Genomic DNA, 23,534 nt, shown 5'->3' on the forward strand with positions numbered 1-23,534 from the left:
TTAATTTTGGCTATATGCTGCTGATGGATTAACTGCTGGATTAAGCTTGAATACTTGTGAATTTCAACATTAATTTCGATCAGTGGCAATTTTGGGGAATTTCTCAGCTCAATGTCGTGCTCTATGTAAAGAGCTACCTCACAGGTACATACGAATGAACTACTACTGAGCAGTTGCCATGGCAACTGTTACTTTCACCAGCTTTATCAAAATTGTTTATTTCTGCATCATACTATAGAAAAGGAGTTTCTTAGATAAGTTAGTTGATTTAACGGAGCTATTTATAGGAAAAGAAGTGTCATTTTCCTTCGACGACGTCGTAGCTCAGTTGCAGACATTTTGGCATGCGTAAGAAGCGCTTTTATCTTGTAATATCTTCGAAACCAGCTGCGTAAATATTTTAATGAAGAAGGTACCCATTTTGTCTTTTCAGTGAAATTTGATTTCTCAGTAGGGGTGAGGTTTTTTAAAAGCATATTGTGTTTTTCAGTTGCAATAAAAACATGTACTTTTTTTAGCGAATCTTTGAAGTAACGTCAAGTGATGTGTTATTGCGTGTCATTACGCTATGGTTTATGCCTACTCTAGATTACACCCACTCAAGATGTGCACTGAAATATATTTCCGCAAAGATCAAAAGCAGCTAAGAAGCTCTTATCGATATTTTTGTCTCATAACTCTAATAACCACAATGACCGTAAATATTTAGAATTAATATCACGTCCTGTATTGTTACTTCCGATATACCCGCCGTTTTAGGTAGCACTAAATAAACTGTGTCAAATTATTCCCATGTCCTGTGGATATCAGAAAGACGGAAATGTCAATATGTAAAGCAAGAACTTTGTTGACGTCATGTACATTCAATCAGTGCGATCAATGGGGAATAATACTCTCGTCCTCACAAGGTGCATTAAGAAGGCACAGCTTTGTTACCAGGCGGATAACAGAGAGATTAGCGTTGTATCTTGGCGCTCTGTAGTAGAGTGAATCAAAACAAACACAAGTAAATGATCAATGCCTTAAAAACCAGCTCCTTTGTTAAAACCGTCCATTTACGCTGAGTTACAAAATCCCGTTGTTAAAACCCATGACTTATTGCGTTCAGCAGAGTTCTGGCCAATCTCATATTCCAGGATTTTCCTAAAATTGCTTCTGGGAATCCCATCCCTTCTGCCGGGTCAATGAATAACATGGACGTTCGACCAACTGCTGTTATGTATATATTCCCTTTGCGTGTCACCGCCTTCTATAGAACTGGCTACTTAGAAAAACAAGCACCTCTGAAAGAATTGATAAAATAAATCTGGTCAGAAATGTTAAATGTTTGCTGGGTATTGATGCAGGTTACATGAAAAATGCCATTCGGTTACTACAGAGTGGTTGTGATATGGCGGAGTCAAGCAAATCAGTTTGTGCCGATGAAAGCATCCGCTGTGCTAGTTATAAAATTGACTACACTGAAAATTGGAGGCATTAGCACGTTTCACAAGTGAATAGTACAAATATTCGAAATCAGTTGCGCTGATTTATTTGACATTTAAATAATCCACACCATTCAGTATACGACATCTCAAAAAAGAGCACTTCCGTCAGTTATTAGCAATATTAGCGTTAGCGAACCCAAGCATGCGTGATTTTAGTCCATCAAACAAAACTTTATGTTATTCTTGACCTTCGGTCACGTGACCTGAGCCTACACATCTGTCTGCATTGTGGCGTAAACTGACCCATGTCAGAAAAGCAATAAACCGAGCAGGATTGCATGACGTCATAGCCTTGAAGCAGTGGGTGGTGTTACTGTATTTGAAACACGTCCGTGATAGCGTTGCCAGACTGTCCGCTGGACCCTCAGGAAGCACGAAACAAGATGATGTTCCCCTAAGACCAACTGATCGACTGCACAAGATGTTGCGTTACACGTATGCAATGCAGATTGAGGCGTCTTTTCTCCTGCTAATCATGTTGATCGCCTTTATTCTATTAATCATCAAATCGGGGATGAAAGTTCACTGTAATCGGGACTGAAAAAATAATTAGTACAGTCCCTTGGTGCAATTACCAGGAAATTTATATTGTATGAACGGAAACTAAACATTTTGTGCATAAATATTTATTTCATTGAGACGTTTAAATGAATCTGAATAAAGACAAAAAGTTTAGCCGGTCTTGTTTTTATTAAAAATATCTCGTGGATACGTACACAAATAAATGGAACAAGAAAACAGCGTGTAAGACTTTAGGCATTTTTTGAGAATTAAACAATAGTTTTATTCACTAGGAAAATTAGTCAGTTGCATATATACACATGTTGGGAATGTCAAAGGAAATTGACGGTTCAATAACCCGTTTTATAAATCAGTCATAACTCGCACCTTGCGTAACATCCATGACAACACATATATGGCGAATATACAGGGTGTCCCAGAAATCGCGCACCATCCAGGTTGAGGTTGAATGCTTGAGCTACAGAGCGGTGTGTTGCCCCATCTCTTCCAAACATGAAAAAACCAATTCAACCCTTTCTGGTACTGTTAGTTTATTAGCCATAATTAACTCTGAAAGAGAGAGAGAGAAAAAATTAAAATCAGTAATAAATTGGAAACACAGAAAAACAATTAAAAATCAGGATGGTGGGACACCCTGTATAACTCTCCATGTTAAATGCGCTTGACGCTGCCCTGTGACAGCTTAGGAAAACTGACACTTTAAGTATCAGTTTACTTTGTCTGGATTTATGGTTTACAGCTTACGTTTGTGAGAGGTTCTTGATAATCACGAGCTTTGGTTCAAGGCCCTTTTCAAGGTCAAAAATTGGCGAAAAGAAAGCAGACATCTTGACTGCAGTAACTCTTGTCTCGGACAAAAGACCATGGAAGTACATCTCATTGTCATGCTGCTGTTAAAACACACCTGACTTTCTGGTGCATATGGCCTGTGTTGTTCTAGGAATGGATTCACACGTTTGTTTTGTCTGAAGGTTGTAGGACCATTATATTTCTGGAGTTGGGGATGTTGCGAATGCGTGAGACGGTTCTCTGATCAAACTAACCTGTCAAACGTCCTGACCACACAGATCAATATGATCCATTCACCAAACACGAATCACCAGTCGTTACAAGCTTCACAATGTTCTGCATTGATTCGATTTGCTTTATCGCTAGTTTATGTCATCCTCATTACGTCTGATAGCCGGAAGATGCCGATTGAAGCTTGCCCACGCTTCTAATGGCCTATAAGCCACCAAAACGATGCAACAGCGGAAATAGACTTTCACGACTCACAATCGAATGATAATGGAATTAAAGTCAGTTCCGCTCAGAATCTTCCATCTGAAAGCTGAATATGGCATGCGAAATATAGTGGTTTATCTGGTGACATTCGAGTCAAAGGCTCCGGATTTATCTAATGACGTATACCAACTTTTTTTATTACACCCGAAGGGCTTCCTGTGGACGAGTTATTCATTATCCTGGAAGACAACTAGATATTGACCAATGGAGACGCGTGTTTGCTGTCAGTTCACTTTGGTGTGGCTGTGGCTTTAAGTAGGGCGGTCAAGCTTTCTTGTCCGTTAAGGTGTTTTTTTGCGGGCTGTACGCGCTTTATGCCAATCAAACAAATCTGACTGAAGTACTTTTGAGTGGGATTAAGATAACGATCAAACAAACAAGTAAAGCGTAGTCATAAATAACAGAACTATTTATATATTTGACATCCACCTATTCTTACCTTTTATATATGCACCTTTTTAAAAAATCCTTAATGTTTCTTGATTCGTTTGTTTATGGAATGAGCCTACTGTTTCAGGTATTTACACTAAAAGTATGCTTTAAAATGGTTTGCATTATGTGGCTGGATAATTTCACTGTATTTCCAGACATGCAGAGTGGAGTGTAAATATGAAAATGGACATTGTCGAAACCATCGATTATGTATACAGAAACTTATTTGAATACGTGCTGAACATATTGCTGCTTGGGTGTCGGTCACTGACGTACTGTTCATTTTTTTTGCCCATCACTCGTCAGTCAGGAAAATTTTCTTAGGTAGAAAACTCGGAAGAAATCAGAGCGCTTCGCAATGTGTACCTTAAAAAAAACCTTAAGACCGCAGCCACGCTGGGCAGAGTTTGATTCGAACATGCTACCTCGTTGGTGATAGGTAATTCTTTGTACTGAGGCAGTCCACACGGCTCGGTCATTATGATTGTGGTTTGAATGCATAACCACGTCAGTTATGTCATCTTGGCTGTAAAGTGTGGACCGAGACTTGTTTGTCTTTGGCGGGTTGAAGAGATTTCCATGTGAATCTTAGGGTCCGTGTGATGCTAATCGGTTCTTACTCACCGGCCCTCATAAATGTTCATGGTGAACGGATTGAATAATTCAGGGGTTTTCCGTCTACCGAGCTAGCCCGCCGATGGTGATCGTGGTGAGACACCAAGGGGCAGCGGGGTGTAACTACTAAATCCTACAACTTGCCATTTGGTGCGGTTGTCAGAATAATCCCCAAGAGGATTTGTAGGCTGGTTTTAACGGCATCCAGAATACATCAGTGTTCACATATGGAAAAGACTTTCCGCTCCAAAAATCAAACTTTACCTGCAGGACAGGGATTAATCTATTTCTGAGAGTGGATCTAGATCTGGTCGTTTGTGAAGCCCGACTGATCTTTGTTAGTTGGTCAAGTCATTTACAGATTAACAGCTTAACAACCATGCCTGTTTACTGTCCAAAAATGACGAAGATAAGCAGCGGCCCTCGCTGAAACAGTCGACTGAGCCTTTTTCTCTCGCTACAACCGATCAGCAACTGACCACTGAGGTCATAGGTTTGAATCCATTTTCCGGTACAAGCTTTGACTGCAGATTTTTCTGTAAGGGCCACCGATAAAATCTGGGCGCTCTGGTTATTTATTTATTTGTTCGATTGGTGTTTTACGCCGTACTCAAGAATATTTCACTTATACGACGGCGGCCAGCATTATGGTGGGAGAAAACCGGGCAGAGTCCGAGGGAAACCCACGACCATCCGCAAGTTGAGGGAAGACCTTCCCACGTACGGCATGAGAGGAAGCCAGCATGACCTGGCCTTGAACTCACGGCGACCTTAGCGCTCTGTTTACCCCAGCCACCAACCTGACGGCCGTCCTATTATGAAAAAAGTCACTTATTGTCGTGCAGCGTGAAACACCAATAAAATATACATGTGTCTATATACTGGCAACTCTGACAGAGACTAGATACAGAACAATGTAACTCGATCCATCGAATGTGACTAATACTCATGAGTTCATTGAGCGCATTTACGTAATTGATTAAAATTCGATTGTGGATGCTGAATGTCATCTATTTTTGGGTTATTCCGATGATAATCTTTCTTGAGTACTCTGTAATGTAACTCCACATAAATTCGTACTAGTTATTGTCTTATCTGAAACAGTTATGCTCTTTCCTATTTGCTACAAGATGGTTACTAGATAAGAAGACTACGCGTAGTTCTTTGTTAGTGTGTGGTGTGCCGTGAAAATTAGTATCTTGTATTTAGTATTTTGGATGTCGGCATGCGCTTACATTGTTAAACCCGGGTAACACTGTCCTTGTATACCGACTTGCAGAATTCGACAAAATCAAAGGTGTAAGGTTAAGTGTGTCATTTAATTTAAGAGAGATAGCACAAGTGATATGAGATTGAGTTGGTCCTATATTCAGTCGATTAGTCGCATTCGATGAATGAATTCGACAAATCTCAACGACTGTGAGTTCATGATGATGTCCTCAGAAGGGAACGCTTACGTGGCAAGTGATCGAAACTTTGAAATAGAGCATCTCATTGGGACGTCTTGTAAGAGAAATCAATTTCTGATTTAGAGACAATGGCTAAAAAACTCATACAAATGACGATCGGGAATATTTCTTCTCAAAATATCATTTATTTGTATATCAGTTTTGAAGATGATGTTGTTATGGAATTTCCCAGTGAAATTTTACTATTGTGACGAATATCATATATCTTCTTGTGGGACAACCGCATCAATTCGAAACGGCTGAAAAACAATTCCAGTTTAAATTATCTATTTGCCTCTGTTTGCCCTGTTCAACAATAGTTCACTTTTAAGACTACGGCCGAAGTTGGTGGGTAGAGATGGATGGTTGGAATGGGTATTGGGGGTTGGGGAAGGTGTGTGTGTGGGAGGGTTGGGGGCATTCGGAGGACACCGCAAAGCTGTAGAGGTCTTATTGTTCAACGGATATAGCCGTCTTTCGCGAGACCCCATTGGATGGCTTGAGTCGGAAGAATTGCGAGATTGTGAAAAAACATAATGCGCAGGGTTTCTTATGAGATATTCCATGAAACATAGAGGATATATGATAAAGCAAAAACGCCAGAGGCAGACAACACTGGCACCAAAAAAGAGAAATGACATGGGGAAGGGGATTGAAGACTAGCGGGGACCTAGTGATTGGATCGGTGTTTTTTATTCTAAAATATATGAAGAATGATACATGGAAACAGAGCTTGACTTTGCCAACAGATACTCCATATTTTGTTCGGTAATAAGTTTCGTTAACGCCAGTTTTTGTATAATTACTCATACGAAACCAAACGCATGTGAAACGGTAAACAACAACATCCACCTAGACTAGGATTTGCAATATCGACAATATTTATAACAGCCTCGGGAGATGACAATAATGGATAAATTACGGATACTAAGACTTAAAATGTATAATTATTGCTTGATTAAGAGTTTGAAATGAAATCAGGAACATTATAACCGGTTCTAATTCGTTTTGGTTTTACCGACCGTGCAACATGGTAGCCTCAAAGGATCTTATCTGGAACAGTGCAGCTCTCAGAGTAATAACCGATAAGCTTTCAGCACCGTTCTACTAGACGCATCTGCTAATTTGACAAATTTTGTTAGGATTGTGCCTTAGGTAGCGGGATATCCTACTGGAAATGTAATATTTTAGTAGCTTTATTACTTTAAGGCAAATACCGTAGGACTACATACCACTTGTGTAGTGCCATAGCAGTACGTGTGATGTGACTAACCTACAGCAGTACGTGTGATGTGACTAACCTACAGCAGTACGTGTGATGTGACTAACTACAGCAGTACGTGTGATGTGACTAACCTACAGCAGTACGTGTGATGTGGACTAACCTACAGCAGTACGTGTGATGTGACTAACCTATAGCAGTACGTGTGATGTGACTAACCTATTAGCAGTACGTGTGATGTGACTAACCTATAGCAGTACGTGTGATGTGACTAACCTACAGCAGTACGTGTGATGTGACTAACCTACAGCAGTACGTGTGATGTTACTAACCTACAGCGGTACGTGTGATGTGACTAACCTATAGCAGTACGTGTGATGTGACTAACCTGTTGTTCCTAAGCAATTCTCTGAAAACTGATTCGAATGAAATTAACATAATTAAACAGGAAGCCGTCGTAACTACACATTCTACAAGAGTTGCATACCATTCGGAAAGATAACAGCTATCACAATCCTCGTTATGCGGTGATTCATCTTATCAGTTTCATAACGCGGCTATTTCGTCGCAGATTCGCGGATATGTGAGTGTTATATGCTTGGGTTATAGTGGTAGCTATTGCCTGAGATAAGGCAGGGAACAGTTGAGGGAGGAGGTCGGGGGGGGGGGGGGGGGCGCTTAGGGGCTGGGGTGGGAGCTCTTGTAACAGTCAGCGTATAGAACGCACGGATTTGATGAATGTGACGTTAAGTGTGTGAACTATATGCCGGAGGAATAAGATTAGAGTGTTTATCTCAGCAATCAATAAAGCACACGGTAACATGACGACGACGACCTGTTGTCCATCCTCTCGTGTTGTGTGATCAAGCACCGCGAGATTCTTCACAGCTTTACGGTGGAACTCTGATTCCACCATAACACGTCAGTTCCTGCCAACATTCTCGTGGCCAGTGGTATTATTTGGACCGCAGTCAATGGTTATTGGCTTATTTTCATGCAGGTCATCAACTAATGCCTCGAGGGAAGTCGCAATTTCAGTTTTCGAAGTGAATGTCTCAAAAGGATACTTTGATCACAGAGAGAGATAAAAAGTTTTACCAGTGCACCCAGAACCACATTTCTATTGCGCAGCTTTATCGACACCTCATAATAGTTCTTCTTGACCTGACAAGAGGTGTGAGGATATAGACACTCAACAGACGGAGAGTCCTCAGTCGATGGACGTATTCTCTCTGCAAAACTACCGATAGTAACAAGAAAACATACAAATCGATCAGTTGGCTGGATCGATTCGCCTCAGACTGCAATCACTCCTCAAAGAAGCTTGGCATTCAATATACAGTGTACAGTAGTTTACCAGCTTCAGGTCATTAAACCATCTAATATGCAGATAACCAGACATGCCAAAGATTTATTGTCAACGTAATGCTCTTGGGACGTAAATTGCGTCCATTCTTTCATTTAAAATTGCAAAGAAGCAGTTGTTACTTCAGCTGTGCTGTTTTTTTTTTTAGCTGTGTTTAGCGATGCTAAACAAAGCATGGAATACAAGCACTTTGTATTTACTGCGGAGGGCAATTACCTCTTATTTGGTGTATGTAAAAGCTGATGACACGACAAAGTTGGATGACTTTGATCCGGAATGTATCGGATCAAAATTAAGCAAAAAAACTGAGCTTAATAAAATAAGAGCAGAGTATCTGGAATAATCTCGTGATTTAAAAGAAATTAGTTTGATGGTAACTGTGACTGTATTGTTGATGACACCCTTTATACGGTCGTATTTATCTTTAATATCATATACATGAAAGGTATCCAGTGAACAACGATTCCACAGATACTGTCTGTATTCTCCTTTTCATCAGAACATCTGGTCTCGTGCTCGATGTATTCCATTCTTTATTCAAAAATTTTAAAAGCTCTTCAACATATCGATTAAGAAGCTGCCATACTATTGCTCTAGCAGGTTTTTGCATCTTTATAATTTTCGTCAGATGGATATGTATAGTAACCACGAATAAGGGACGGCGAATAAGGTACAACCGCTGTATCAAGCCTTGATGCCAATTAGCTAATAGCCAGGAAAACGAGAAGCCTATACATGCAAATGAGAAATTGGACTGCCTCTGATATAAAGCTCTAGACAGCTGTAAGTAAGTTTTTTCTGTTTATCTTGTTTTAGGTTTTGAGATTTTAAACTTGGCTTACCATTAATTACGGTGTTAGAAAAATGCATACATATTGGAATCAGTCGGCAATGTGATAGCTTTGGGGCCTTTGTAACAAACAGATATATAATGGAAGCAGTCGGTAATGTAATAAGTTTGGGGTCTTTGTAACAAGCAGATATATAGTGAAAACATTCGGTAACGGAACAAGTTTGGGGTCTTTGTAACAAGCAGATATATAATGGCAGCCGTCGGCAATGTGATAGTTTGGGGTCTTTGTTACAAGCAATATATAATGGAAGCAGTGGTTAATGTGATAACTTTGTGGTCTTTGGAACAAGCAGATAACAATCAGGATTAAAAACTGTACGATAACCATCACGATTAAAAACTGTACATGTTGTTCGAAAAGATGGTTTAAAAACTGCTCTATGCAGGTTGTGTAAGACACTGGACTAAGTCAGAACGTCTTTGCTGAGCCAGATCTAGTCCTGATTATTTTCCCATTCTGCACCAGGCATCGGGTAATAAGAATGCGCTGGACTGTGGCAAATGAAGATTGATTGATGAATATATCATATGTCTGACAAAACAACGTTAAACAAATAACATTAGGAATATATAAAGCTTATAGTTTGTGGTACAGTTTGAGACCTTACTCCCCAAAATACACTAACACAAACATGTGAACAGTATTCTTGAGTACATTCAGCTGCTAATGGCATCACTCTGGTGTTGGTTTGAAACTCTGAGCATGTTGCCCCAGCGGTCATGTGACACATCCCCTGGCTGAGATGGACGCATATTGTTTCATTGAATGCTTGGAGCTTGACGTTGCTTTCGACATTATTTGGGTCACATCGATCTATGCGGTGTTTCGCAGCGGCCAGTCCAAACACCGAAATATTTGTAGTTCTAACTTTTGCACTGGCGCCAAACATGGCCCTAAGCCTCCAGCTTGATGTAAACACCTTTATTTGTGAAACGTTTAAAATGTCAGTGTCTTTACGACAAGAAGGATAATTTCAATTTTGACATTGTAAATTATCCTTACGTGGACAGCGGTATACGGAAGGGTCCTACATATGGCGTGTGCATATCTCGCCTTGTAGCGTGTGTGGCGATTTCAATCAATGTCACAGGTTATTACTGTAAAAACTAGTGTGTCAAGGTTATTCCAATGTTTCTTAAGTTTACAATGAGTATAATTCTTTTGTAAGTAAATATGGACTTAGCCTCCAGAATCCCTGCTTCATGACTGTGTCTAATTCTGCTTAACACGGGCCAGGGGCTTTATATTAATCGTGTTGAATTAGATCGCCACTTTGGATGTGTGAACAGCGTGAGTGAAATACATATTTTTTTTTACTTTTCAAGATCTAATCGCTATCTTGTTAACTGCAGCGATATTTCACAAATGTAGTACGTCCTTTTTGTATGTATATTTTGATAAATATATTTATATGTGATCACTCGCTTGTTTTTTGCATTTTCCCAATAAGTTTGTTGAATGGCGTTTCCATTCAAATGAATGATGTACGCCATGATTAGTGCTAAAACCAAGAAGTGTTCACATTAATGCAGTATAACTTAGAGGTGAAAATGAACTATACTCTAAATTTCCTCCTAGCACCTGGAAGCAAGAACCTTAATGTAGCTTCGAAGACTCTACCAGACTTTTTGCCAGGCCTTAAAACATTGTCTGGGCGAGGGCCTGTAATGCCAGCACACAGTAGTTCCACATAATAGCGATGTCTCTAGAGAGTATATTGTGGGCATCGGAACAGCATATGCTCAATTGTTTCCTCAATCTGGCAATGATTACAAACACCCGTATCATCTAAATGAAATCTGTTTAAATAAGAATTTGTTTGAATGTGCCCAGCCCTCAATCTGTTGCATAGGGTTTCTGCTCACCTGGAAGAAAGACTAACAAGATGAGAATTATGAAACAATGTCATTAAAATTATAAAAATATCTCCCTTTATAATGAAGGTGTCCCAGTCTTCCTGCCAAACTGAAAAAGAATCCGCTTAAATATATACATTGCTTCTGAAACAGACGCAGACACATGTTGAGCAATATGTAAATGAGAAAGCTCTTGTTTCGCTAGCTTGTCCGCCCATTCATTACCTGCAATACTAGAATGACCTGGGACCCACTCAAAACAGATTTTCATACCTTGGTAGAATAAACAGGTACATAAATGAAGTATATCAAAAATGATTGAAGTGCCTTTCCTTGGCGTAAAATTCTTTAAAGCAAGTATCGCACTTTAAGAATCTGTGAAGATAACGGCTCTTGCTGGCTTAAAATCCGATAAAAACTGCAACGCACACAGAATCCCAGTCAACCCAGCCGTAAATACCGATACTGCATCCGTAAGTCTAAACGCCTCACCATGGTGAATTTCTGAGACACAAAATGTACAGCCTGTTTTGTCAGTATCCGGACACTTTGAGGCATCTGTAAAAACCTGTCGATTGTGGCTCCACCTTATGGCAATATAATCCTAAGAGAAAAGGGAGAAAAGGGGGCAAACTCTGAGTTATCTGACTGTTTCACTTCTCTGTGTAACGCCCAATAAGTTTTTGAACATCAACAAATGTTAATAAAGTAATGGTAAAATTAATCACATTGCTGTTCGAGCCGTACAGTCCTTCAACAATGCAATCATTATCTTGTTAATTATAACCGAATTTCACAAATATAGCAAGCCGTTCTGTGTATGTATATTTTTAAAAAAAATACATTTGTACACATCTGGTAAGTCTCGAATTATTTTCAGCTGTTTCCCACTAAGTGATAAAGTTCGAATACCACTTACAGTCACAGTACATCGAAAACATAAGGAATTCTTTTTTCAATACCAAGGCGTTATTTTTGTGAGTGAGTCAGCGAGAGGTTTAACGTCGTACTTCCAAGGCTGTATGTAACTGTGGTTGTATAAACCTTCTGTCAGCTCAGTGTGGTTATTCCTATAGACGCTCATCCCAGGCTGGTGGTGTGTTATACCGGAACTGTCAGACTGGGATTAATTGACGCTTCTGGAGCGACCATTACGGTCTAGCTAATTTGAACCAAGCCAAGGGTCTGTAATGGCTTTATCTCACAGCCACAGGCTGTTACATACATACCTTGATGTGTCTGTAAAGGATTCCTAGAATGGCCTTGAACATAATTTAGTTAGGATTAGTATTTTTGTCATGGCAAGAAAAGAATAGCCTTTTGTAAAGAAGTCTACAATGATGTTCGTTTACCATATTTATATTAAGTATGTGAGCTTTACTGAAAATACAGTTTTAGCCTCTTTTAGATCATGATTGCTTTCATTTGTGTAAAACAAAGCTTTGTGGTTAGTTGGGGATATCCTATGACAAAAGGAAGGGTTTGCATTAATATTATTATATCAAGATTGTGCTTACTGGTAACAGACCAAACCCATGAATCTCCATCCGATCGCAGTATACAACTAGTTGACTAATGCTTAGCTTACCTCTTTGTGCCAATCATCTGGGAGCGATTCAACAAAGACATTTGTGACCCAAAATTTAAAACGTTGTCACAACTTTTAATTGTTGGTAATGGAAGTTGAACTTTTGAAACATTTGTGTATAGATAACATTGACGAGGCGGTCAAAATTTTAATTTACAGGATTCAAAACAAACTCCACAGTCATATTTCAAATTTTTGACTTAAGTCAAAACTGGCTATGTGGAATCGGCCCCAAGTGACGAAATACCAAGAATGTCCAGCACCTAACTACATGTGTGATCAGACTGGGGGTTGAACCCCGGCCTATGGCACACTAACCACTCAATCGTCAGTCAGGCTCATATTCATTTATTTATTTATTTGACTGGTGATTAACGCCGTACGCAAGGAAATATTTCACATATACAACGGCGGTCAGTAGTATGGTGGGAGGAAACCGGTGGGAACCCGAGGGAAAGGCACGACCATCCGCAAGTTGCTAACAGACCTTCCTACGTACGGTCAGAGAGGAAGCCAGCATGAACTGGACTTGAGCTCACAGCGACCGAATTGGTGAGAGGGTCCTGGGTCACTACCCTGCGCCATCGCGCTAACAACTGAGCCATGGACACCCCCGAGTCAGGCTCAGAAGGAAATACAAAAATTCCACTATAAATTTATGCCCACAGGAAAAAGTACATATCACCACACATGGTAATGTTCTCCAGGTTACACCACTTTGCACTTTCATCCCGTCTGTCTAAACCAACTAACAAGGCAGTGCCTGTTAGCTGCTAATTTAACGAGATGTGTACAAGTATTCTTTACCTAGTTACGACCCACCATGCTTACTGTATGTAGTTTAATCCTCTCTGTCGTGTTAAAGGCGTATCGTGTCAGCACAAGGGCTGCGCTTCGAGTTGCCATCGTTGTGAACGTTGCGGGGGCTTTATAAGAAACGAATGGAAAACGTGGACCACCAGCTTCACAGCCTGATATCTAATTCGTTTCATCTATTCTTGGCACGGCACAGTTCCGTGGACAGAAAGTCGTCAGATCCCAGTAGGCTAAGAAGTTTCCGAAATGGCGTCAAGATTTCATAGCCTTTCTCAGAAAATAGTTTCCATGAAGCCGTGAAATATATAGTTTTGGAGCAGTGGATCAGTAAGACAAAGAGATAGGTATCGTTATACACATGCCACATTTTTTTTCCAGATTCATAGAATCCATATATCTGCAAGGGCCATTGTCTTAGTGTCCTAGCTTAGACAGTAAGACCAGAGTAACGACGACAGTGTTCATGTATTAAATGGTTTAATAGATACAACGTACAAGCATTCCAGTACAATGACTTAAGGAGATTTGGCAAAGGTTATTAATTAAGGCTACATTAATTATTTTAATTTTTAATGTAATTAATACGCAAGACTAAAAACATGTGGTGACGATCGAAACGCTGGGTCGACTTCAAAAGGACATGAAATACAAAAGATTCTTGTACATGAATATATTTTCTTTGGTTAATTTGTGTACTTGCTATCATCCAATGCAAATTTACATCGCCTTAATGTTACCACCGTTTGGTTTCAAAATAGTTATCAATCTAAAATGGTGCAGATTTACACAAAAATAAATGGTTGATATGACAGCCAGTAATGCTGTCCGCTGTTGGATTTGCTGGGAGATTTGCTGTGTTTTAACATTTTTATTGCTTGTAATGGCGGTGTTGCTCATATCGGTAAAGCCGAGAAGTAGTTCCTCCGCATGCTGGGGCACGCGTGCACTTATATGAAGTGGGTATTCCAGCCGCAAACAATATCGTCAGCGATGCGGGGATTATTTGCAAAGCCACGTAATATGATTCGAACAGATGCTGACTTATAAGATTAAGGTCATGGGTTATATTTATTTGGGGTTTTATTTGTATACGTTATAGTTCTGGGGCCCTGTGTAGTTTTGCGCCCAAGTTACCATGCAGTTTCCATGGTCATCTCAGATATCTCAGGGTATCTGCCTCTGACAACTAATTAGGTATTCTAAGAATTCAGTGTATGCAACAGGCGGGTGGTTATTGTTTGAGCATACTGGATGATCTGATTTAGTATATCGTTTATGAAGTAGGGTCATTTGACAGCGCACCACAGAATGACAGCTTCATTAACAGTCATGTGGACCTAACACCTAACTAATCTACATTTGACTTCGTTAGTCCTTACGGTCTAGGGCTATGGAATTCCAAGCATCTAAACATTTTTAAGAGAATGTAATTGGCCGCAAGCTTGGAAAGTATGCATCTTTGAGAATCCAAAATTTTCATCAGCCTATACTAACAGTTTCTCTTACAATCCCTTGTCTTAATGGCGGCGAGCTAAACAGGACCCTGGTTATCTCTCGCTGAAGGTTTGTCCCTATGGAAAAGTTAACAACCCCTCTAGAACTGTTTGACGGTCGTTGACTTTAAGAATTCTTCAAAATTCCCGGACTGAAATCGAATTTGTGGAAACTTTCGTTTCATGGCGAAATGAAAGAAAAAATGTTTTTGATCAATTACGAAACATGTTGCTCGGTGTTGATCCCGTCGTCACATGACTTTGCTATTAACTTTGCGGCTGTTTTTTGGTAAGCATCTTCGCGAGTTTGTCGAAAGTCCTCAAAAAAGCTCTTCTAATAATCTGCTTCTGTGACAAACCTTTTGGATTGATGTCTCAGGCCATCCCGTGTCTGTGGTGTATTCGGGTTGCAGCTAATTTGACATGTCTGTTCCTCCGGTTAGGACCGTGTTATCGCTTGTCACTCTACTCTCCAGGGCCCGACCCCGATCCGACCACCAGCCGGCGCCATCGGCCAACCACCAAATAAATGTCTGTATATTGTCAGCCTGAAGGATTGAGTGTGTAGGAAAAAGTCATCTCAGGTTATAACCAAAGTTTTCTAAAATTAATACACTGATATTTTCTCAAGCCTTTACATGGCTCCAAAAATCGTTATAAATTACACCTCAGATTCCAAGGTTACATGTATTTGCAATTCATGAACATTATTCCAAATTTATGGCTTCGAGTAGCAGGGGGCATTTTTCCTGCAAGTATTTGTTCTAATATATCAAACTTGCATGGAGTATCTTTCTTAGGTTTAGATTAATTGCTTTTCCCGCAAAAACGGGTTATCTAAATAACAAGGGGTTGAAAAAGTTGTGAGTGAGACAATGCTTGAGGCAACCGGTTATATTTATAGTGTAGTGAACGTAGTAACAGGGATAAATGTTAAATTACTCTGGCATATATATGTACTCGAAAGTCGTATTGCATCGGTCACGTGTAACCATTTGCCAGGTATCACACTGTCGTCGCTGTTCTGGTTTTGCTCTCTATGCTGTACGTCTTCAATTGAACTACATTCACTCTAAGTTTCAGTGAGTATTAATCCCTGGTAAGTAAATATGGACGGATCATCGAGAATCTCTGGCACTCTGATTCATGATTGTGTCCAATTCCGCATACGCCAGGGCTAGGGCTCGTATGTTCATCCTGTGGAATTAGACCGCCACGTTGGATATATGAAAAGTTACACATCAAAGGACATCTGAGGTACATATTTTATTATCGATAAGTCAATCATATACTAGCATAGTACACAATTTGAATAATGATTTCACTTATATGCTCATAATGACAGCATCCAGACTCACATGCTTACAACCGAAGTCTTTCGAAAATCATTGAAAACTGTAGACTACTTATCTTCGTACGATTCTGTCATATTTTACTGCTTTATAAACTTTCATAGTCCTTTTGTGTTAATTGGCCTTGTGATTATTGAAGTGGAACGTACATCGTAGAACTTGCACGAAACAATGTCATCGATGACATCATCTATGTGTTAAATATGGACCACTGACCAGATGTGATTCACTGGGCAAGTTTACAAAACCGGGTTCGGGACGTCACCTGGCCCAAAAACTCGATTGGTATAATTCACATCTACGCACATTGTCAATTCATTTCCACCTAGTTACTAATCCCCTTGCGTGGATTATCTTTATCAACTCATCTGTAGGTAAAAAGAAATAGCGATAATCAATCGGTGTGACCATTTGCTATCGCAGTGTCGTGGTTGATCTTGTTTTACTCTCTATGCTGTAGTCTTTTCCATTTTTTCTTTTGTATAGCTTTTTCGTTTCCTCATAATGACACCATCCAGACAAATGTGAGTCTTTCATGCGTGTGAGTGTCGATCGAAGCTTAGTTCCACGTATACAGCTATGCTAATTGTCGATGAGCCAAAACTGACTCATGGTCTGAGAAATAGTTCAGACCTACCTGATTGTGGATCCGGGGATGTGCCTCTATTCCTGATATATCCGCTGTAATCAGCCTGGAGGACATTGATTTCCTAAGGCTACTAATGCTTACAGCTTGATGTGGGCGAGGACAACCTGGCTAAATCCTCCCCTACGGTGCTGACAGTGATGAGCTGTAATCGATATTACATCACCTTGCAAAGTGCAATGGAAAATTTGCTGCTAAATACCTTTCTGCAAAAAAGATCACTACTATACATATGGGAACTTTATGTGAAATCAACTGCTGGATCTGCAATCAAATATCCTGGATGTCATGTCAAGACCAATGTTTCAGTATGTCTCAATATTTTCAGAGGTGAAATGACATAACAAAAGGCTGCACTCAACAATCTGGTTTCCTATTATTTTACACGCAACATTTTTTCTGTCTCGCTGTGAAAGCTTTTCCCATAATTAAAGACGCACAGCACAGGAAGTAAGATCGCAGCAGGGACGACGATGTGATAGCTGGCAAATCGTCACACGTAACCGATAAAATAAAGCTTCTTGTCAATTTACCTCAGCCAGGGTTTTATTCTAACTGTTCATGTAAATGCATAAATAGTAGCAAATTACGATGGTTTAAGCGCTATGGCTTAAGCAGAATTAGATTAACAAAATGCAGCGATGTTGACTGCAATTTATTTGACGTGACTGGCATAGAATTACAAAATATGCTGTGTTGTCATCACATTTAACGTACAATCACATTAAACAATGCAGAGGGATCTAAACACGATCTTATGTAGAAGATTAAAATATGAAGCCAGCGAGACGTGACTCACTGTATGGTGGACAACAGCATGAGTGAATCGCTCCCGCCATATACTGTATGATGGACAACAGCATGAGTGAATCGCTCCCGCCATATACTGTATGGTGGACAACAGCATGAGTGAATCGCTCCCGCCATATACTGTATGATGGACAACAGCATGAGTGAATCGCTCCCGCCATATACTGTATGATGGACAACAGCATGAGTGAATCGCTCCCGCCATATACTGTATGGTGGACAACAGCATGAGTGAATCGCTCCCGCCATATACTGTATGGTGGACAACAGCATGAGTGAATCGCTCCCGCCATATACTGTATGGAATACCTCGGAAAGGGCCGTGACATCCCTGAAGCTAGCGGAGATGTGTTTTATTAAAACATGACAGAAAGAAATCGGGGGGGGGGGGCATTTAAGATAAGACTTTCTGACATCTTACATGGGTGTTCTCCGCAGCTTGTATATGTTCTAATTGATAGCTAGAAGACTATCAAAGGATAGGTAAATATTTTTTTCCTTTTGGTGCGTTGTAACTAAATCTGCGATGGAAGCCACAAGTGTTTAATGTTGTCTTGCTTCAGAAGCTATAACATATGATGTAATATGCGAAGTTAAAACAATCATCGGATATATGGATCAATCATTTTGTGTTTGATCTATAAGTGAAATATTCTTCAGTATGGCATAAAACAGGTATCAAGTAAATAAATAAATATATCCACAGATGGCGACTTTTTCAGAAAAGGAGTTAACTTAACTTCAGAGACCAGATGCATTTAATTCTCTTCGGATTTTTGGCCCTAGGTGGCGTGCTGGTTTGTTTGTATTTCACCGGCTATTAAGTCCATCATGACGCTGGTATGAAAAAAACACAGCACAAGTGGTTCCTTAAATTAAAGACCTGACCAGCCTTTCAGTGTGTTTTGCATTAGCCTTCACATGGTGTTGGAGAATTAGGACGGATATCTATAATTTAGAGACCACAGTGATGTGCGTTTTTCTGTATTTTGTATCTTTAGTTTTCCTTTACAGTAAAGCAGTTATTTCAAAGAATTTTAGAATACCTTTTTTCACGTAATTTTGTCTTTTTCGTATTCCGCTGCAACACACTGTACATTTGGAACATACAGCATAGTAAACCTACAGCACAGACATATGTAGCAAACGTAATGTAGCAACGTAAATGTTCATGGTGGCAATATAATTGAAATCGTCATTGCATTGATGTATATAGTTTTCCTTCATTACTGTTTTTGCAGACGCCGGGAAAAGCTGGGGGTTTTCCTGCAGAGTAACCCGGTACAGTATGGCATATTGGCCCTTGTCATCATCGACGTGGTTATAGTCATTCTGGAGATACTCATCGACTTTGAGATGATTGTCAGTAAGTTCTCTATATATATTATAAACTGGTAGGGGTAGAACCTACAATAGCTTAAAATGAAAGTGATGTAAAATAACTGTGACTATAGGTGACTTAGTGGGTTTAGTGTCTGGCGTGTTGGTTCTGATACCGGCTTGCTACAAGATGACACTGTCGTGACAAGAGCGACATACTGGCTTGCTACAAGTTGACACTGTCGTGATAAGAGTGACAAACTGGCTTGCTACCAGATGACACTGTCGTGACAAGAGCGACATACTGGCTTGCTACAAGATGACGCTGTCGTGATAAGAGAGACATACCGGCTTGCCACAAGATGACACTGTCGTGATAAGAGCGACATACTGGCTTGCTACAAGATGACACTATCGTGATAAGAGCGACATACTGCCTTGCTACAAGATGTCGCTGCGACATAATGTTTAAATAATATAAATCACATTGTAATACATATTTTCTTCTGTAAATAAAAATGAAATAAAACATAACATGTTTTCCTTTTTCAGTTCCAGAAAATGAAGACACGTCACTTTCTGTGACTGGGTCCAGCAGTTATTTCAACAACAGCACTGTATTTGACGCTTACCACGTTACGACTTCCGCTTATCATATGGAACCCCATGCTCTGAAAGCCGAACACGACCAATCAAATCACGAGATTCATCATGACGTCCATTCACCTCAACATGACTATGGATTATCCAATCATAGCGACCATTACAACTCATCGGATCACCATGACGATCACGGTGGCCACCATGGAAGCGGTCATCACCACAGCAATAAGGAAACTGTGGAACATATATTACACTACAGTAGTTTAACAATATTGGCCATCTTTGTAGTTGAGGTTAGTAATCTAATTCCCTTTCATCTTTTGTTTGTTGTTTGTGAGCAACTTGATAAATTTGATTGAAATGAAGCATTGTTATGAATATGCCTCCCGTAATAATGACCGCTATCGTATAAATGAAGACTTACCTTAAACGTACTGAAGTGTGAGGTCTTCTTCACCCTTGTGGGGGGTGGGAAGTGGATGTGGTCACCGTTGAAACGCCCATGCTGCCAAATAAGTTAAACTGAAAATGCATGTACATATCGGACGAACAATAACACTCAAGAGACAGATTGTATCTTGGTACCGGTATTCGAAAACGAGAGACAATTCCGTTATTTCAAATATGACGTCAGAATCCAACATGGCGGTCCATTCGAAGGACATTTCATTGCAGGATTAGCTGTGTTACAAAGCTGTATTAAAGAAAATATGGATCAACTATATAAAATCACTCCGCTTGTGTGTCACCATATGACGTTGTTTAGTATTATGTGCGTTTTCTTTGATCAAGGACGTTTTCCTTGACCCAGTGCGTTTTGTTCTTCTTGCAGGTGTTTTGTAAATTAATTGCAGAAGGTCTGCATTTTTTCAAACATAAAGCCGAGGTGAGTTAACACTGTTGTTTGTTTAATAACCAATGGTGGAATGTTTATCGGAAATAAAGGGATTTATTTTGTTTATTTCAATGATGGTTTGCGCTATAGACCTACTTAAGAATATTTCACTTATACAAAGGCGGCCTGCATTGTGGTGGGATGAAATTGCTCAGGGCACGACGAAAACCCATGTTAATCCGCAGGTCGACTGGAGAGGAAGACAGCATGAGTTGGACTTGAACTCACATCGATCACATTGGTAAGAGGCTATTCAGAAGGCGTCCTGCGCAAGCACCTTGACTCGCTTTGAAAAGTGATACATTCAAAGGATACAAATATAAATAAATTTTGCATTCTTTAGAATTATATATTTCCCCAGTCTGGACATGAAACAAGATATGGACTTTCCCAGAAAGTATTAATTATTTCCGGAATTAAGGTCCATGTAATAACTGGCCAATGGCAAGTCCACGTTCCACCAGACAGGGTGTACTCATTACGACCAAAGCCTTTTCCCATGGAGATTCAAGCATGGACATTACTGCACGAAAGTGACTTTGGCTACAACACAGTTACGAAAATGTCCTATTTTCCCCTTCAAATAGGAAGGGCTCGTTCGTCGTTTCTCATTGTGTTTCTCTCGTTACTCTTGATGACAGGTTTTTGACGCCACGATTGTGCTTGTCTCGTTTTCCATGGATATAGCTTTTTCATTCGTCACTGTGACGTCAGCAGCTCGTGATGCCACCGGGCTCATGGTCGTATTACGGCTGTGGAGGGTTACTCGCATCATAAATGGTAAGCGCCTATTAATGCCTTTCTCAAACAATAATGGAAATTTTGTACAAGCCGGTTTTGTTTTTGAGTATTCAATAGTATGAACAAGGACGTTCATGCCTCTACAGGCGAAAGGAAATAACCATAAATCATGAGAGCCCTGCAGAATTTGTTGGAGGCCGAATGTTTCGCTGGAGTAATCCAATTTACTCTGCCGCAATGTTACATCTCAAGTTGTCTAACATAGCTATGAGATCGTTTGGTCGTGCTACCTGCTTAACTTCCACATTAATCCCTCTGAAGCGTTACATTCTCTATCCTGGAACTCGAACACACTGTCTGCGCTGTCATAATAGGTGTACATCACAAAAACGGGTGTCTCATAAAAATCTAAATTCATGTCCTTTGCGGAAATGATAAAGATGATACTATATCAGTGAACGCAAATGTATCCGAAGTATCCACTCGGACAACATTTAACTCCACAAACCGCCATTTTAGAATTTCGTGATACCATTACTAGGGTGTACTAAGCTGCTCTTCCCAAACCTAAGATCATCTTATTTTCCACAATAGTTACCCATATATAGTTACTTCTATTCATTATTAAAACAAAAATTAAAACTGAGTCTTAAACAAGTTTGCAACACCATTTTTGGTCTTGTTTTCTATCTCATCGGATGATACCGAATTTGGCCGATGAGTTTGAAAATGTTCAGCTCGATGCGCCAGTTATGGTCTTTAATATTTACGAAGGACTAGGTTTAATATGAAGTGAGAAATACTTCAGGATCAGAGCAAACGTGTTTTTTTGTAGCGTTGAGCGTTCACATATTGAGGACAGCTCACTCGTTAGGTTAGTGAATGGAAAAGTACAGATCTATATTTATGAAAACTCTATACTAGAAAGGATGAAACAAATCTCAGATCTATGTTTGACGGTACATATTCTTATAGAGTACCGAATGTTTTGCTCATGTTCTCTCACCCAGATAGCCGTCTAAAGGTTACCTCTCCATACGTGTTAACCAATAAATTACCCTTGATTAGAAATTAAAAAAGCAACACAAAAACCCTGAATCCAATTCGCTCCGCTCTTTTTCAGGAGTGATTATGTCCGTTAAAAAGGACGCAGACAAAAAGATCAACGAGCAGAAAGCGGCAAGAGTAAAAGCAGAGGAGGAAGTAGAACGTATGCGTGGACGGATCGAAACGCTTCAGGTTGGTGCATTCTGGGAAATCCCAAAGGGCTGAGTAAAGAAATAACGCCATAAGTGGGTGGCTGGTTTTGACCAATGTCACAAAATCTCTACCCTAATTTCTAGTCGTCAAATTGATTTTTCCATTACACGTTTTAGCCATTCGCAGCCATGAACGATATATTTTCGAGCAATAAAGGGAACTGGATGAATCTGAAATGGCAAGATAAATAAAAATGTCACGGGATTCCGAGAAAGTCAGACTACACTAACAGGAATGTCTCCAGGTCTATTTAGGCAATCGACTGGCGTTCGTGGTGAGAAGAGAAAGTGCAATTTCTACAATATGTTCCGATCTGTTTCTCTGTATTTTTTCAAAGATGACAAATGTAAAATCTTAGCAACGTTGGCAAATGGCAGTCTAGTATGAAAGTAGTTTTATTACGGTAGCAACATTCTTATAATCTGCTATCTCGTATGCCAGATTTAAAGAAGACAAGGCCTAGGCTTATGTGTCCAGTGGAATTACACACATCTTTGGAGCCAGGTATTGGGATTTTGCTGCAATTTGGGCTTGGTATGAGTTGAATGCTGTGTATTTCTGATTCCAGAAAGAGGTTAACACTTTAAAAAAGAAGCTAAAAAATCATGAGCCGAGTACTAATAGCTGTAACCCTGGGTCGGCCGGGTCTACTAACGACAGGGAGTGTAACAGTTCTAGAGGTACGTTTACGGCGAGATGTTCAAATATTAAAGCATTCCAAAGAATGTTTCTTGATATCCATTTTTCTTGGTTTCATAGTTAGAAGCGGTTAATTTAAGCATTGACAGTCATTACATGGAGGTAGTGCTTTTATGAATGAAACGTCAAAGCATTTTTTCTCTAAGCCCACCCCCAAGGTTTTGTTTAAAGGCACATGTCAGCGTTCGTGGTGCTTTTTTGACTGTTGAGGTTCATATGTAAAAG

The 23,534-nt window shown here is 39.9% G+C and overlaps 1 protein-coding gene across 1 annotated transcript in view; it reads left to right on the plus strand.

Annotated features, from left to right (window-relative positions):
- LOC135473440 (uncharacterized) overlaps positions 1-23,534 on the plus strand; it is a 45,333-nt gene that overhangs the window by 20,446 nt on the left and 1,353 nt on the right. Inside the window, exons 2-7 of the mRNA XM_064753291.1 lie at positions 19,033-19,157; positions 19,664-20,007; positions 20,547-20,600; positions 21,251-21,389; positions 22,474-22,589; positions 23,179-23,290. Coding sequence (XP_064609361.1) covers positions 19,033-19,157; positions 19,664-20,007; positions 20,547-20,600; positions 21,251-21,389; positions 22,474-22,589; positions 23,179-23,290 — 890 coding nt within the window. The remainder of the gene's footprint in view (positions 1-19,032; positions 19,158-19,663; positions 20,008-20,546; positions 20,601-21,250; positions 21,390-22,473; positions 22,590-23,178; positions 23,291-23,534) is intronic.

The sequence above is a fragment of the Liolophura sinensis genome, chromosome 8 (assembly GCF_032854445.1).
Source record: "Liolophura sinensis isolate JHLJ2023 chromosome 8, CUHK_Ljap_v2, whole genome shotgun sequence".
Taxonomy (NCBI): Eukaryota; Metazoa; Mollusca; class Polyplacophora; order Chitonida; family Chitonidae; genus Liolophura; species Liolophura sinensis.